The sequence below is a fragment of the Drosophila mauritiana genome, chromosome 3R, assembly GCF_004382145.1.
Source record: "Drosophila mauritiana strain mau12 chromosome 3R, ASM438214v1, whole genome shotgun sequence".
In the NCBI taxonomy this organism is placed as follows: Eukaryota; Metazoa; Arthropoda; class Insecta; order Diptera; family Drosophilidae; genus Drosophila; species Drosophila mauritiana.
Genome location: NC_046670.1, coordinates 15,188,163 through 15,204,287, shown reverse-complemented (window position 1 = coordinate 15,204,287; position 16,125 = coordinate 15,188,163). Strand labels below are relative to the sequence as shown.

Genomic DNA, 16,125 nt, shown 5'->3' with positions numbered 1-16,125 from the left:
TGAAAACTATTTGAGTTGCAATATTTATTTGGTTTTATGGATGCAGTGGGAACAACTGGAATTATTGTAGCTCTCTGGTCACACTGAACCGCGAGTGTTTTTTGATACTGGCTTGCGATAAGATGAAGTTAACTTATATTTTGTTAATCTGCGCTTTTGTGGCCGCCACCGCTGCCAGCGATCCAAAGGTGAAGATCGGCATTAAGAAGCGGGTGGAGAACTGCACCCGGAAGGCCAAGGGCGGCGATCTCGTCCACGTGCACTACAGAGTAAGGGAAATCAGATAAGGAAGATCTCTAGCCGACCTAACCCCGAATTTGGAATCACTCTAGGGAGCCCTGCAGGATGGAACCGAGTTCGACAGCAGTTACTCCCGCGGCACTCCCTTCTCCTTTACCCTGGGAGCTCGGCAGGTGATCAAGGGCTGGGATCAGGGAATCCTTGGTATGTGTGAGGGTGAGCAGCGCAAGCTGACGATTCCTCCCGAGCTGGGATACGGAGCCAGTGGAGCGGGTGGTGGAAAGATTCCTCCCAATGCGGTGCTCGTCTTCGATACGGAGTTGGTAAAAATCGAACCGCGCTCTGGATCTGAAGAGCTGTAAAGCGAAAAGGGCCACAAATAGTCATTCCGTGCTATACCCAAAGTTTACTTTCAACTAAAGTCATAAACATTTAATGCTCAAATAATTAAAGTAGTGATTACCATTTTACCGTTAATATCAATCCCTTTAAATCATTTAGTTGTTTTCTTTTGTTACTGAAGCGTTGCACGCCACGACCAATAAATAATAACGTCATTCCTTTTATACTAGACCAAATTGTATTTATTGCATGAGCTCCTTACTTTTGGCGCCTCAGCCACGCCTCCACCTCGTCGAAGTGACGCCGCATCAACCGATGCTTCTCCAGCGTGCTGCTTTGGATGAAGCGCTCGCCGCAGGTGCCGCACACGAAAGGACATTCGCCGGTGTGCTGCTGGAGATGAAGCTTCAGGTCCTTAGCCTGGCGGTAACTCTTCTCGCAGTAGGTGCATTTGTGCGGTTTCAGACCGCTGTGCGTGAGCATATGACGCTTAAGCTTATCTGAGCGAGCAAAGTCCTTGCCACAGACTGTGCAGTGGAATGGCTTCTCGCCGGTGTGCATCCGGCGGTGCGAGGCCAGCTCTGAGTGCCGGGGAAAGGCCATTTCGCACAGATCGCACTTGAAGGGTTTCTCGCCAGTGTGGCGTCGCATATGGGTCACAAGAGCGGCGGCTGATCTCGTCTCCATTCCGCACAGGGAGCAGAGGAAGCGCTTGATGGCCTCCTTGCGCTTGCGGTCGCCGTTTATGTGCACATCGCGAATATGATTGTTCAGGCGCGACTTCATCTGGTACGTGCGATCGCAGTGTGGACACTGTAGCAGCGGTACTCCGTCCTCAGTGGCATCCTTTTCCAGGTCACCGGTCCCTTGCGTGTGTCTGACGCCAGCCGGATTGCTGACGGAAGACTTGCTGTGTTGCAGGAGAATATGTTGCTCCAGGTTCTCTGGCCACATAAACTTGTAGGAGCACTTGCCACATGGATGCTTCTTTTCTGTACTACTACACTGGCCTTGCCGGTGGTGGTCCATAATGCTCTGAAGCAATAATGAAATTGACATAATGTATCTATACACATTTAAAACCTCACCTTGGAGACACATTTAAAGATGCAGTCGTCGCATTCGTGTGGCATTTTGTCAAAGCGATGCATTGTCCGCTGATGCTGGATCATTTCGAACTTCCGCTTGCACTGCACGCTGCACAGCTCACAAATATATACGGGACGACTGCCCACACCGGGCTGCATCTCGTCCTCGGTTTCCGAATCCTCCAGCTGCAGCTCAAAGCCAGACTCGTTTGTTATTGAATAATTGTGCGGGGAGTCGTAGCTCTGGTGTAGCGACAGGGATAGCTTAAGCTCCAACTGGATATGGGCTCGCAGATCAACAATACGCTCGAAATGCAGGTTGCACATGCGGCAAGTAATGCGCTTCGCTCCGTTTGGCCGCGATGTGGCAGCAATCAATGTTTCTGCCAAGGGAATGTCCTGCTCTTTCAAACCGTGTCGCTTCAGGTGTTTTACCAAGTAGTCGTGCCGATAGAATTTGCGACTGCACCACTGGCAGGGAATCAGCTTGGATTCCTCCGCATGTACGCTAAGCAGGTGAACGGTGAGGGATTTCTTTTTGTCAAAGACCCGTTTACACTCGGAACATTCAAACGTTTGATTCTGTAAAATGCATAAATGCAATCTGTCTGTATCTTTAACGATTCTAAGAGTAACTTACTGTAATCCTGTGTTCGCGGAAGTGTGTTTTCAGGTTGTGTTTCCAGCGAAAGCGTAGCGGGCATTTGTGGCAGAGAAATCGCTTTTGTGCATTCCTACACTGCGACTCGTTGTGGTGGCGCAGCAGTTGCAGACTAACAAAACGACCATCACATCGCCCGCAGACGTGAGGAGCGTCTGACCAACTGTGACTTTGTCGCTGATGGTCATAAAGCTGATATTTTCGCGGGAACTTTTGCTGGCACAGCTCGCAGCTGTAGGTGGCTTTGCGCGACATCTTTCGCCTCTTGTGCTGGTCATCGGGATCTCCGTCCAGGTCGCTGTCCGTCTCCGAGCTGTCCAGATCCATTTCGTAGCCACTTTGGTTCGTTATCGAATAGAAACGCTGATAGATACCCGCATCCAGATCCTTGCGAATCAAGTTAATTAACTGCTCCTCACTGAGGTCCTTTGAATCGGGATAAAACAGCTCTGCCAGCTCATGGGGCTCCATATTTGGGCGTCCGCACAGGCTAACGATATCGGGGTGCTCCTCCAAATGCCTTCGCAGATCAGCAATCTTGTTGTATTGGCTCTGGCAGATCATGCACTCAATCAGCTTGTAACCATGCGGTTTGCAGAGATTCAAATCCACGGCCTTGGCCTTCTTGTGCTCGCTAATGTTGGCTGATCGTTTTGAATTCCGGTGAACTTTTAGGTGTGCTTCGAGGGCTTCGCTGCGGCTGAACTTGCGAATGCAAAGGGAGCAGTCATATAATCGGGTTTCTGGCTTATGGACGCGCATTTCATGGCGTTTCAAGAAATCGAATCGTTTAAAACTCCTAGGGCAGTCCTGACACTTATATACCGATTTCCTTCCTGTTTTCCACCTTTGAATGCGATTATACAGTGGCAAATTATCCAGGGAGCTGCAAAGATTGATGCTTAAAATAAAGTAGTTGTGAAATTTCATTTGTCACCCACTCTTCGTCTTCAAAGTCCGATGTGGGTTCGTCATACGCTGGCTTCTCCACGCTTCTTGGTTCCATTTCCAGCTTCACAGTTTCAATCATGGTCAGTGGGTCCACCGACTTTTTGCTCTCCATGTCCATTTCGTCCGGTTCCGGTAGCTCGGAACAAGTGATAGTAACATCATTTTCTCCACAGTCCTCATCTTCAGTCTCCAGCTTGACTTCCACATGCTGCTCAGCACACAGCTCCATCGGTGCCTCCTGCAGACAGTCGGTTGACGTTGGAGCAGCTCCGTTCTTTAGATGTTTCATTAGAAGTTCGTTGGCGGCCAGCGCCTGTTTCACATAGCAATAGGCACCCATTAATTTCTTGCTGCATCCGCTGCACAAGCATTGCGGAAGTTTCTGACTGCCGTTTGCATCCAGCTGAAAGGTAAATGTTTCATTTTAGTTTGCATTTTTCTTAGATTTTGCTTCTTAAAACTTTGTTTACATTGATTTCGGTTAGCTCGCATAAAATCTCCGAAAGCAATTTGTCCGGATACTTTTTCGAGGGCGTGGCCAGCTTCAGAAGGTTGTCGGTGTCCGTGGAGTCGCACGTGCGACAAATCACCGGCAGCTTCATGGCGAACAAATTTGTTTTGGCCAATTGAAAGCTTTTTAATTTTAAATCAACAATCAGAAAATCAACATTATTGATGGTATGACATTGACGCGAAAGATGGAAAATACCGTTTGGTCTTTAAAAAAATACCAAGTTATTTAAAAATACACTAATTATGTGGGTGCGTTCAGCTGAGTTCGCTGTTTATTTTTAAACACAAATATTAAACCATTATTATTAAATTAAATTGCATAATTCGTTTAATTATATAAAATATAAGTCAATGTAATGCAGACAAACAATAAACATAAATATTACAGAACCGTTAGAAACTGTGATTTGTTAAAAATCACGACTTAAAAGTTGATGTTGACGGCGACCAATTGTTGAATGTGAAATCAATAGTGCACTTTTATTACAATAAATCTACAATAGAGCGACGATAATTTGTTATTAAATCTAAATTGGAGCTTAAAATAGTTTGTGGCGTGTGCACGATTAGCATACGCAAAATCCGGCAAACCAAAACAGAGCCTCGACCCGATTCGATCCAATCCTCTAATATTTCTTGATCGTTTTCCGTATGAGGGCCAAGCGCTGTTTGTGCGCCTCCGTGACGGCTGCCCTCTTGTAGGGACGCAGTTCGTCCGTACCGAAGCCGGGTATCCACATATTGTACTTCCGCTCAAAGTGCAGCTGCACGTCGCGCACCTCGATCTTGTTGGACTTTCGGTGCTTGGCGAAGGCGCTCGTCGACTTGACGGTGTCCTCGACAAAGTCGTCAATGATCTGAAGCAGAAGCTCCTCAACATCCTCGTCCAGCTGCGTGGTGGTATCCACCTCTCGGACCAGTTCTGTGAGACGCGGTTTGGTTAGCATCTGTAATTGGGACGAGAGTTTAACTAGACCAAGGCGTATTCCGTGTGCACTCCATAAGGCACGCATCTTACGGGAGTGTTCTCGGAGCCGGCGACGGATGATGTGTGATTGGATGACTTGCTACCACCAGATGGGGTGCCCGTAGCCAAGCCGGAAACCGGACCGCCGTTCTGCGAGGATGAGTTGCTGTTGTTGGTCATCGGACTGTGCTGGGAGGGCGAGGCCATGGGTGGGTCGTGGAGCTGTCCGCTGGCGGACGATGTGGAGTTGTGGTTGTGGTGCAGGTGGTGTTCGGCGACGCCGTTGCTATCGAAAGTGGTAAAGAGATCCGACATTGCTTTTGGGTTTCTTCAGAGTCAAATCAAGAGGGTGGTAGGTAGGTTGGTGGGAAGTGGTTGGGAAAAGTACAGTAAGGTGGGCAGATTTTTGGGAGTGGGTAAGAGTGCAGAACCAAAGCCAAAAGCGTTATTGTACTTGTTGTTGTTGCTGTTTATGTTGTGTGTCGTCCTGCTTTTTCAACTGCAGTCGGTTTTTGTGTTTGTGCGGGTGTTTAGTTGCAAGCGAAATGTAAGTAAAAGAATAGTAGTGGTCAATTTCACGCGTGCGGTCTTAAGAATCCGTCGCTTTGTGTGTTTACTAAGACTAAAGTGTTACTGAGCAGTTGCTCTTAGCGCATGCCACACTTACAATTATTGCGGTTTTAACACTTTGATCTTAAACTATTACTTTCCTAAATTACTAAACAAAATAAAAATAAGCGGAGCAACTACAGCCAAATCAACAGTATGACCAGTTGCAGGCTACTTGAAATGCCCGCTGGTACTATAAAGCAGTTTGGTATATTTACGTTTAATTTCAGTATATTTTCGTTAGCCAGCCACACTGGCGTGGAGTTCAAAACAAAACAAAGACGGCGTATTTTGCAAATATCACGTAGATAAGGAATATATTTTACTTAGTAATTGGGAACAATAGCTGCGCAAAAGGAACATGTCAGCGAGCGAAGAAACAATAGCGGACAGTCAGGTCCCCGAGAATGTGGAGGATGTGGAATTCGTGGACATGGCGTTCACAAAGGAGTTGCGTAAAGCCACAAAAGATGTGCATAATCTTACTGATGTTCTAGTGAATGCAAAGTTCGCACTTGGTTCGTTGATTGATTACTGGATATTAGTATAAGTTATTAGATATTCCTCTTCTTCCGCAGCCCTTTCAGATGACGAAGTCTGGTACGATGGACTCCTGGCCTTTTACGAACTGTACAAATTCTTTGAGACCCATCTGCCGGAGCGCCTGTTGCCCAAAGAATTCCACAGAACAGCGGCATTCGAAAGGGATTTCGCCTATTTCTACGGTTCCGATTGGAGGAAGGACTACGAAATTCGCCCGGCGGTTCAGAAATATCTCGAGCACCTGGAGAAGATTGCCGCACAGAATGAACTCTTGCTGTTTGCCTACTCCTATCAGATGTACATGGCTCTGATGTCCGGCGGACAAATGTTGCAGAAGAAGCGTATGATCGCTCGTAAGATGTGGATCTTTTCAAAGAACGATGACGAGGAGCAGCAGAAGCAGGCCGACAAAGAGGCAGAGTTGGCCACCGCCAGAGCTGCCGATGGCTCTGTAGACAAAGACGACTTGGAGGCCAGGCCCATGCCTGCCCAGGTTACCATTTGTCCGCCGGGATGTGAGGCCACATATTTTCCTGAGAAGGTGCGTCGCTTTTTACATTGTTCCTTAAATCCATTGTCTTTATATCCACTTTCAGATCTCCGTCTTGAAGGCTAAACTAAGGCGCGTTTTCAACAATCACTACGGAGCTTTTGACGATGATTTGCGAGCTGCTTTTATTGAGGAGAGTCGTAACGTATTTCGCTTAAATATAGAAGTAGTGCGGACCATCAAAGGTGTGAATCGTGCCAATCTTAGGAAGCTGGCCCTCGCACTAATCTTTGTGTCAAGTATTGTAGTGGCCGTGAAATTTGCTCTCAAGTAAGAAAAGTAGGGAATACAAATGTAAGCTCTCTTGAGCAAGTTAGAATTGTGATCACACATTTATTTAGTCGTTTGTTAAATAGTAAATAACCTGAAATTTGTCTGAAGCAAAGTATTTATTGGGAAATTCCGTTGGAAAAATTATCAAGCAGTCCTCGCCTATTTATCCAAGGCATGACACGCTCTATATTGGCCCTGTAACGTTCGTTGCTAAACAATAATGCCCTCAGTGATTTGCCATTCTCGTCATTTCCCAAAAAGCTATCAGTGGTAAAGTCATCAGTTGTCTTGTTAAGGCACATCGACAAGGTGGTGAGCACAGTTCCAGCAGCTTAAAGAGAAACATAAATCAGTCAGAGGAATTTAAAAATCTCAAATCCTTTTATAAATTACCAAAAATGGGGTGCTGTATCAGAATGACGTGCAGCTCCTTTAGCGAGGGAATATATCCGTTGTAGTTCAACAGCTTAGCGTGCTCCTGCAAGTTTTGATGATACCATCGGATGAGGTAATCAAACTGATCGACTTTGATGTCCAGTTGAGTGGAGCTCATTATGAAGTAATACAGATCCTGGGCAGGATTTCCGTACTTGGTGACTTGGTGATCCAGCAGGAAGGTTTCCTTGACGCGACCATTTGAGTCGTATTGGAACATGATGTTGTTTATCCACGCATCACCATGATTGAGCACATTAAACTCTTGTTCATTAATTTTGGCATCTTCAAGTGTTCTGTCAACATACGTATCCAAGATCTCTGCCTGCAAAATATGGTTTTGTTAAGTTAGCTACAAAGAACTAAGTAAAGTGACTTACCATTTTGTGCAGGTACTCATCCACGCCGTCAAACTTGCCCACTTCTTCTATAAAGGATTTCTTAGTGTTAACAAACATACTCTTAAATATAGGTGCCGTTTGCTCCGTGAAAATGCCATTGTTGTATTTGGGCGGATAGGGTCCATTTAGTTCCTTGTACTTCAGAGAGGCTGCATGCCACTGGGCCAACTTTTTCAGCGTGCACTTGGTATGCTCCAAGTCCATTCCAATCATGCGATCGACCATTTTGAAGCCACTCGGCTGCAGGTTCTCCAATAGCAGGTACTCCTTGCTGACGTCCTTGCTGAGTCGGAAGGACTTTGGACTAAAGGTGACTGCTAGGCCAGCATCCTTATAGAAACGCTCGAAGGCGGGCACATATGTGCTGTAAACCTCGATCTCTTTTGGAAACAGGTTAAAGTCGGAGAAGTTGATCGCGTCATTGTCGCTGTGAACTTTCAGGATGTACGAGAAGGTCTTCACGCTATTGTCTGTATGGGTAATGATTGGTTTTAATATTAAATATTTCAGGATTTAAAGTACTTTACCTTTTAACTGCGCCTCGATTTCCACCTTCAGCAGCTTGGAAGCAAAGTTGTCGCCAGGTTTCGTCGCCAACTTCGAAGTACTGCTTAAGATCTTCTCGAAGTTTGGTTCTGTGGATAAAATGATGTCCTTGAAATCGTCAACACTTAGCCAGTCCGGGATCTGATCCGTATTCTCCGGCTGTGGCTGCTGTGGCTGCTGTGGCTGCTGCGGCTTCAAGGCAGCCTGCAGTTCGAATGGCAGGGGGTCAGTGCTAGATATTATATGTGATATTATTCATCCATTTGCTAAAATGTAATTTAGGAAATATTTACCTGACCTCCAAGTAGCCTCTATTATCCAACCAAGGCAGAATGCGTTCGATGTATCCCTGATAACGTTTGTTGGCATACAAACTATCCCTGAAACTAACCCCATCCGCAGTGTCCGACATAAAGTTGTCGAATGTGGCCGACTGAGTGGGGTCCAAGAGAACCACTGGGAGCACGGAGATGGTTGGGAATAGCACCCATCCGCCGTACTTGATGAGCGTTCGGTGCAATTCCCTCAGCGATGGCTTTCGTCCAGTGAATCCCAAAATGCCCAAGTGCTTGACCAGTGCTTCGTGGTAATGCCTGATGAAGAAGTCAAAGTGGCTCAGCTTGTACTCAATTTGAACCGAGGACATGATGAAGTAGAGCAGATCCATGGCGGGAGTGCCGTATTTGGGATTCTGAAAATCGACAAAGATCATATCCTCCAAATCCCCGCTGGAGTTCATCTTGAACAGAAGATTATTCATCCAGCAATCACCATGGTTTAGAGCATTGAACTCGTTGGGGTCGACGATACCAAGTTTCATGAACTCCATAGTGAGGCCAGTCAGTGCTTTTTCCTAATAATGTTGGTAAGAATACTAATAACTAGAGAGGACTATTTATATTTATAACCACTTACAAGCTTCTCCCGATACTCTTCTCCGTTCTTGAACTTATCCAGATTGGCCATAAACGACGTTCTAAAGGATCCCAACATGCCCTCCATAAATGCCATGATAGCTTCCTTGTTGCTTCCCATCACGCCGTTTACGAATATATCGGGATAGGGTCCATGCACCTGGACCATCGTCGCTCCCGCTGCATGGAACTGTGCTAGTCTGGTCAATGCGAACTTGGCTTGCTCCAGGTTCAGGCACTCCAATCGGTTTATGTTTTTGAAACCATTCTGACCGAGATCGTGCATCAGCACCGTGTTAGCCACCTTGGGCTCCTTGGTGGCATTCAGTTTGAATGCTTCCGGAGCGAATTTGATGTCCAGGCCCTTGGCCTTATAGAGCTCCTCCATTTTCGGGAGAATCTCCGTGTAGGCTGCGTTCTCGCTGATAAAGAAGTTGGCAACGCTCATCATTTGTTCCATTTGTGGAGTATCGTGTGGCACTTTCATCATGAAGGAAACCAGCTTAGTGCTCTTGTCTAAAAATTAATAATATAGTTAAATCACGTACTTAAAATTCCACACATTTCTGGCATAATAAAAGGGCTATTGAGTCGGTCAGTAAGCTAAATATCAGCATTGTCATTGTGAAAAGCAAATCAATCGCTAAACATTTATTGTCAACTGACCATAATGATAAGAGTACAGGTACTACACCTGATAACTTATCGTCGACCTACACGAAGGCAAACACCCACCCACCTACTTTATTTCGGGCTTTACGAGATTGTCCCAAATTGGTGCTATAAATAGTAGTGCGCAGCTAACTCACCAGTGAGTTCCACATCTATGCCGATTCTCAGCATAAGTGTGGCATAGTTTTCTCCCGGTGCCATGGCGGACTTCACCCGGAAGCCCACTATCTGGGAGAACTGATCCACATTAGCGGCGAGTAATTCCTCAAATAGCGTTTGATTCAGCCACTTGGGCACCAAATCACTGTGATCCACCTCTGGTTCAGATTTTTTGGGCGGAGCTTGGGGTTCAGGGTTCACCTGGGCTTTTTGTGCTCGCTCCGAAGTTTTCACTTCATGGCTCTGCTTTTCCTTGGAATTTCTCAATCCCATCTTATCGTTCTAGCTGCTTGAATATAACGAAATAGTAGTCTCCTCTGGGGATTTGCGTCCGTTCCGCTTGGCGATCGACGCTGAACTGGTTTGCGGCACACGACTGGGCTTCCAAGTTATGCATTTCTAATCACTGGTTAGATTCGATAGCAAATTGGTATTAAACAAACGTTTGTTATTTCATCAGTTTTTAGAAGTTTACTCGTTTTTATAACTAATCGTTAAGAGCGATAGCCGTGAACTTAAGTCTATCAATTCGATAAGAATGATTGGGTTGATTAGGTTTAACTAGCAACTGGTGTTCTTTATCAGTTACTGTCTTCTTGATTAGAAGGATTGAGTGTTACCACCAGTCTGAAGTGTATCTTTTTGTCTAATCCAAACCCATAGGAAATGCGTAGGCAGAATAGATATTTGTATATATAAATAACAGTGTATACAGTGTATTTTCAACTTTTCCACATATATAACACATATAATAACACAATTTTGCTAACTCTTTCAAGGATCGAGGAGACCCCTCCTGTTGAGCCAAGGCATAATCTTTTCCACATGGGCTTTGTAACGCTCGTTGCCAAGAAGTTTGGTTCTAAAGGCTTCGGATTCCGGGGTCTCGACAAAGAATAATTCCGGATTGAATCCTTCATCGGTTAGGCAAACAGTAAGAGTACTGATGACTGTGCCGACAGCTGTAAATTAAAATAGTCGTGAGTGAAATACTTATAATGTAACCTAATATCACGTACCGAATGCCGGATGCTCTATCAATATGGTGTGCAGTTCACTTAGTGAGGGCACGAATCCGTTGTATTTCAACAATTTCGTGTGCTCTACCAAGTTTTCGTGGTAAAATCGGATCAGATTGTCAAACTCATCGACCTTGATGTCCAGCTCCGCAGAACTGATTAGGAAGTAGTAAAGATCCTGCGCTGGATTGCCGTACTTCGCATTCTGATGATCCAGCAAATAGGTTTCCTTGAGACGACCCTCCGTGTCGTATTGGAACATGATGTTGTTTATCCAGGCATCACCATGGTTAAGCACATTAAACGCTTGCTCATTGATCTTGGCATCTTCCATGACCTGGTCCACATGGTTATCTATAATCCACTCCTTCAATAAACAAATAGAACTTGGTTAGTAATTGAAACATATAGTACTACAGTGAAATTATCTACCAGTTTGGGCAAATATTCATCAGCGCCTTCAAAAGTTTCGAATATCCGAATATAAGCTTCTTTGGCCGAGGCAAACATGTTATGAAATACATCTCTAGTCTGTTCAATATAGATTCCATCGTTATATAACGGAGGGTATGCACCATTTAGCTCCTTGTACTTAATGGAAGCAGCATGCCATTGGGCCAGTTTCTTCAGGGAACTCTTTGTGTGCTCCATATTCAAACCTTTCATGCGATCTGCCATTTTGAAGCCTTTGGTCAGCAGATTTTCCATTAGCAAATATTCTTCCTTGATTGGTTTATTCAGGACGAAGGAGTTGGCAGTAAATGTGACTGTCAAGCCTGAATCCTTATAGAGTTGCTCAAAGGCAGGTATATATTTCCGGTACATTTCCCTTTCCTTGGGAAACATATTAACGTCCGTAAAGTTGTCGGGCGTGGCCTGTGGCATCACTTTCAGGATGTAGGAGAACGTGTTGGAAGTGTTATCTGCATGGGATTTCCTTGATTAAACCCACTCTCACACTTTTGACTGCGTACCTTTCAGTTGGGTCTCGATGTCAATCTTCAAGAGCTTGGACGCGAAGTTGTCACCTGGCTTGGTTGCTGAAGACCAAGATCCGCCCACAATCTTTTCGAACTTCGGTTCGGCGGATGAAATGACTTCTGCAAAATCGCTGACATTTAGCCAGTCCAGTATTTGGTTGGGATTGTCAGGTTGCTCCGATGAGGGCGTTTCAGGCGCAACCACCTGATTAATGAAGCTGCAAATAAATTATGAGCAATGAAGGGAGAATTAGATTGCATTAAGCTTACTAGGCCTCCAAGAATCCCTTGTTGTCCAGCCAGGGCAGCAATTTTTCAATGTAGCCGTGATAACGTTTGTTGGCGTACAGAAGGTTCTTAAACTTGGCGCCGGATTCGGAGTCTCCCAGGAAATTCTCAAAAGTGGCTGACTCATTGGGATCCAAGAGCACAATTGGCAGCACACTGATCGAGGGGAACACTGCCCAACTTCCATGTTTGTACATCAGCATGTGCAGTTCCCGGAGAGATGGCTGCTTGCCGGTGAAACCCAGCAAATCGAGGTGCTTGGTCAACTGCTCATGATAATGCCTGATGAAGTATTCAAAGTAATCCAGCTTGTAGTCCATGTGCACCGACGTAAGGATGAGGTAAAACAAGTCCTGAGTGGGTGAGCCGTATTTGGGGTTCTGGAAGTCGACGAACAGCATGTCCTGCACTTCCCCCTTTGAGTCCAGCTTGAACAGGAGATTGTTCATCCAGCAATCTCCATGGTTCAGTACGTTGAACTCATCGGGATCGGCCTTCATAAGGTGCTCAAAGTCCAAGAAAATCTGAACAAATGCCTTTTCCTAAATAAATGTGTTATCTTTAGTCTTTGATTTGCTAATTAATGAGAGTAAAATTTTACCAGTTTTTCGCGAAACTCTTCTCCGTTCTTGAAGTTCTTCAAATTGGCCATGAAAGCCGTTCGGAAGGAGGCAATCATTCCTTCGTAGAAAGCCATTAGTACATCCTTGTTTCCACCCATGACTCCATTAACGAATTGATCTGCATAGGGTCCATTCACCTGGACATTCATCGCAGATGCTGCATGGAACTGGGCCAGTTTATTCAGTGCGAACTTCGTTTGCTCCAAGTTGAGGCACTCCAGGCGATTTAGGTTCTTGAACCCTTCCTGACTCAGATCGTTCATCAGCACAGTGTTGGCCAATTTGGGCTCCTTTTCGGAGTCCAGCTTGAAGGCTTTCGGAGCAAAGTTGATGTCCAGCCCCTTGGCCTTGTAAAGTTCCTCCAATTTTGGCAATATATCCGAGTAGACTTTATTCTCGCTATTGAAGAAGTTGGCCATGGCCAACATCTGTTCCATTTGGGGGGTGTTGTGCGGAACCTTCAGCATGAAGCAGACCAGTTTGGTGCTCTTGTCTAGTTGAGAGATCAGAATTTAAAAGCTCGTTAGTTGAAATATTCACCACAAAACCATTTGGCTTAGAAGCTAATTATTGTTGGACATGCACTTGCTATTGCTAGCAAATGACCCAAATGGCAGGCATTAGTAGTGAACTGGCTATAAATAAATTGAAGATACTACTTATCGCCAGTCTACGCGGAAAAAAGGCCGCCAATTATGGCGCCTTCTTCGGCGACAGATTGTGGAAATTATCAGATTCTATGGTCATAACATGGGGAATGTCTCGTCCCCAGGGGGAAGACCTACCAGTGAGCTCCACATCTATGCTGATCCTTAGCATCAACGTGGCATAGTTTTCTCCCGGTGCCATGGCTGGCTTCACCCGGAAGCCCACTATCTTGGAGAACTGATCCACATTGGCACTGAGTAATTCCTCAAATTGTGTTTGATTCAACCATTCTGGCCCCAAATTGGGCTCCTCAATTATAGGGCTTGGTGGTGGTGGCGGGTCAGCCGTAGTGGTTGACCCCTCAATTTTTGCGTTAGATGAGCCAGAACTGTTTATTGATGCCTTTTTCTGATTCAGGTCGCCGGCGGAAGCTACCTCATAGCTTTTTTTCGACTTGGAATTACGCAGTCCCATTGTGAGGCGAGAGTGGTTTGACTAGAACTCGCGAATTCCGTACGTCCGTTTGGCTGCGGGAATGGCTGTGAACTGATGTTTGGCAGCCAAAGTTCCCCTCTAGTTATGCCGTTCAGATCGTCGTGTTGATATGGTTTAATTATTTCATCAGCGTCGTATACGAGTGTTTGAGCTATTCGTTGAGTGAGTGCTTTCCACTCAAATATAGTAGAATATACTCAGTGATAAGAGCTATTGAGCTGATAAACTCGTAGCACACACACCTCTAACAAAACCGGTGATAATGGTTTATGAACTGATAATGAAATTATATTTATCTACCGCTTTTATTTAATTACTTACAAACATAATATCAACAGTTTACACACACTTATTTGGTGATTTCAAAGGCACCCCTTCTATGGGCCCAGGGCAGAATCTCTTTTTGGTGTCTAATGACGCGGGGATTCTTGAACATGTTGTTCCGGAACTTGTCACCAGCTCCCTCGCCGTCCATCAAACTATCCATATTGGCATCATCACCGCCATCGATTAGGACAATGGGTAGCAGAATGGACACAATTGGCAGTACTGGTTTTTCAAAGGAATGCAAATTAGTATCTTATAGATAGCTGATTATTCAGTGATTGACTTACTCCAGTCACCGTGGATGAAGATCGATTGATGTAGGCTTCTAAGCGTAGGCATTGGTTTCGGATACTTGAGCAGCTTAAGGCTCTCGATGAGCTTTTCGTGATAGAACTTGATCATGTAATCAAACTTGGCTATCTTTAAGTCCAGTTGAGTGGAGGAGAGTATCAGGTAGAGAAGGTCTTGGGCTGGCGAAGAGAACCTACTCATTTGTAGATCCACAAAATTTACCTCAGCCAGGTTGCCCGCCTCATCATATTGGTACATAAAGTTATTGCACCAGGCATCCCCATGATTTAGCACTCGGAATTCTCCCTCGATCTTGGGCGCAAATGATTGGAACATATCATCCGCTTGGCTGCCATAGGCATGCTGCAAATTCACTTGGATTACCATGACTGCAGGTAAGGGTATTTCAAAAGTATCCTTACCACATCCTTTGCCAAGTGAGAGGCATTGTAAAGAGGAAACGCATCGACGTAGGCCTTCAATTGGTTTTCTCGAAACTCCTTAAAGCTATCCTCTTCGCTGCACAGGTTTCGATTGTATTCTTCAGAATAAGCTCCTTTCAGCTCAAATCGCACAGCGGATGCTGCATGGAACTGGGCCAGTTTCTCCAAGGTGGCCTCCGTATGCTGAATGTCCAAGCCATTTTGGCGATAAACATTCCTGAATCCCCGTTTGCCCAGATCCTCCAGTACGATCAGTTCCTCGTCCAATTCAATCTGGGATTCATAGTAACGTGGTCCAAAGGAAATCTTCTTTCCGGCATCTCTGTACATCTGCTCAAACTCGGGAATGTATTTGCCGTAGGTGTTGCGCTCCTTATCGAATACTTTCCAGCTGGCGACATTTTCCCGGTTTCCGGAATTGGGCAAGATTTTAGCCATGTAGGAAATGCTCTGCTGTGAGCCATCTAATAAAACAGGGTATTTATTTAATTACACATTTAAAATCTCAGATTATTCTAACTTTTTCTCATTACTTACCATTCAATTCCAATTCGAAATTCGCTCTCAACAGCAGCGTTGTGTAGTTTTCACCCTTTCCCGAAGTGGGTTCTATCCGGAATGACTTAATTTTCTTGAGATCCGGAAAATCACGATCCAGAAATGGCTCGAATTTTTGCTGATCCAGCCACGCTGGAATGGGCTCGTTGGCAATGTCCTCTGTTCCCTGAACCATATCGCTCACCTGTTGGCGTTGCTATTTGCTCAGTTTCGTGTGGGGCTGCCTTTTATTGGTATCATCACAGGGAGCTTTTCAGCTTAAAGCTTTGGTTCCATTTCGTTAGATGGCTAAAGTCCGTCGCTTTCGATCTGGGTGGACCTGTTTATTCGGATCGGTGATTGTTCGTGATGCAAGAATCACATTCATGACCGAACGACTTAAAAAAAAGCGTCTAATCAGCCGTTCTAGACACTCGTCTAGATCTTGCTGCTCGAACTCTAATGATCAGCTCTGAGCTTTTTTTTGCAGGTTCATTGTTACGATGATTTTTTCAGCAATGACTTGCAGCCTTGGTTCAATTATCTGCCTTAATATAGTAGCTCTTAAAAAATATCTGCCTCCCTGTAATCAAATGCATCGGTGAGCCTC

At 45.2% G+C, this 16,125-nt stretch overlaps 7 protein-coding genes across 8 annotated transcripts; 2 read left to right on the top strand and 5 right to left on the bottom strand.

The window, feature by feature from the left end:
• Positions 1 to 81: 81 nt before the first annotated feature.
• On the top strand, positions 82 to 806 carry LOC117143018 (peptidyl-prolyl cis-trans isomerase FKBP2). Its single transcript, XM_033307396.1, has 2 exons — positions 82 to 269; positions 333 to 806. Exons 1-2 carry the CDS (start codon positions 123 to 125, stop codon positions 600 to 602), a joined length of 417 nt encoding a protein of 138 aa, XP_033163287.1. The 5' UTR covers positions 82 to 122; the 3' UTR covers positions 603 to 806.
• LOC117143010 (zinc finger protein 91) lies at positions 802 to 3,978 on the bottom strand. The gene is made up of 5 exons (XM_033307375.1): positions 3,753 to 3,978; positions 3,273 to 3,685; positions 2,311 to 3,217; positions 1,671 to 2,252; positions 802 to 1,617 (listed from the first exon to the last, which is right to left on the bottom strand). Exons 1-5 carry the CDS (start codon positions 3,882 to 3,884, stop codon positions 841 to 843), a joined length of 2,811 nt encoding a protein of 936 aa, XP_033163266.1. The 5' UTR covers positions 3,885 to 3,978; the 3' UTR covers positions 802 to 840.
• Positions 3,979 to 4,246: 268 nt separating this feature from the next.
• LOC117144143 (transcription initiation factor TFIID subunit 12) lies at positions 4,247 to 5,541 on the bottom strand. 2 transcript variants are annotated; one of them, XM_033309171.1, is made up of 3 exons: positions 5,430 to 5,541; positions 4,814 to 5,048; positions 4,247 to 4,742 (listed from the first exon to the last, which is right to left on the bottom strand). In XM_033309171.1, the coding sequence occupies exons 2-3, from the start codon at positions 4,967 to 4,969 to the stop codon at positions 4,422 to 4,424; spliced, it is 477 nt and encodes a 158-aa protein (XP_033165062.1). In that variant the 5' UTR covers positions 4,970 to 5,048; positions 5,430 to 5,541; the 3' UTR covers positions 4,247 to 4,421. The 2 variants fall into 2 exon arrangements, with proteins under 2 accessions (XP_033165062.1, XP_033165061.1); XM_033309170.1 differs by lacking the exon at positions 5,430 to 5,541 and having other exon boundaries at positions 4,814 to 5,208.
• Positions 5,542 to 5,623: 82 nt separating this feature from the next.
• On the top strand, positions 5,624 to 6,844 carry LOC117144142 (heme oxygenase 2). Its single transcript, XM_033309168.1, has 3 exons — positions 5,624 to 5,889; positions 5,950 to 6,455; positions 6,511 to 6,844. Exons 1-3 carry the CDS (start codon positions 5,733 to 5,735, stop codon positions 6,736 to 6,738), a joined length of 891 nt encoding a protein of 296 aa, XP_033165059.1. The 5' UTR covers positions 5,624 to 5,732; the 3' UTR covers positions 6,739 to 6,844.
• On the bottom strand, positions 6,797 to 10,229 carry LOC117144141. The gene is made up of 7 exons (XM_033309167.1): positions 9,843 to 10,229; positions 9,035 to 9,549; positions 8,413 to 8,972; positions 8,101 to 8,351; positions 7,553 to 8,043; positions 7,131 to 7,497; positions 6,797 to 7,068 (listed from the first exon to the last, which is right to left on the bottom strand). The coding sequence occupies exons 1-7, from the start codon at positions 10,135 to 10,137 to the stop codon at positions 6,854 to 6,856; spliced, it is 2,694 nt and encodes an 897-aa protein (XP_033165058.1). The 5' UTR covers positions 10,138 to 10,229; the 3' UTR covers positions 6,797 to 6,853.
• A 328-nt stretch (positions 10,230 to 10,557) lies between these two features.
• On the bottom strand, positions 10,558 to 13,974 carry LOC117145345. The gene is made up of 7 exons (XM_033310961.1): positions 13,560 to 13,974; positions 12,753 to 13,267; positions 12,134 to 12,693; positions 11,858 to 12,081; positions 11,316 to 11,806; positions 10,884 to 11,250; positions 10,558 to 10,826 (listed from the first exon to the last, which is right to left on the bottom strand). The coding sequence occupies exons 1-7, from the start codon at positions 13,894 to 13,896 to the stop codon at positions 10,639 to 10,641; spliced, it is 2,682 nt and encodes an 893-aa protein (XP_033166852.1). The 5' UTR covers positions 13,897 to 13,974; the 3' UTR covers positions 10,558 to 10,638.
• Positions 13,975 to 14,183: 209 nt separating this feature from the next.
• LOC117143435 lies at positions 14,184 to 15,739 on the bottom strand. The gene is made up of 4 exons (XM_033308141.1): positions 15,516 to 15,739; positions 14,958 to 15,442; positions 14,532 to 14,898; positions 14,184 to 14,466 (listed from the first exon to the last, which is right to left on the bottom strand). The coding sequence occupies exons 1-4, from the start codon at positions 15,709 to 15,711 to the stop codon at positions 14,267 to 14,269; spliced, it is 1,248 nt and encodes a 415-aa protein (XP_033164032.1). The 5' UTR covers positions 15,712 to 15,739; the 3' UTR covers positions 14,184 to 14,266.
• Positions 15,740 to 16,125: the final 386 nt, after the last annotated feature.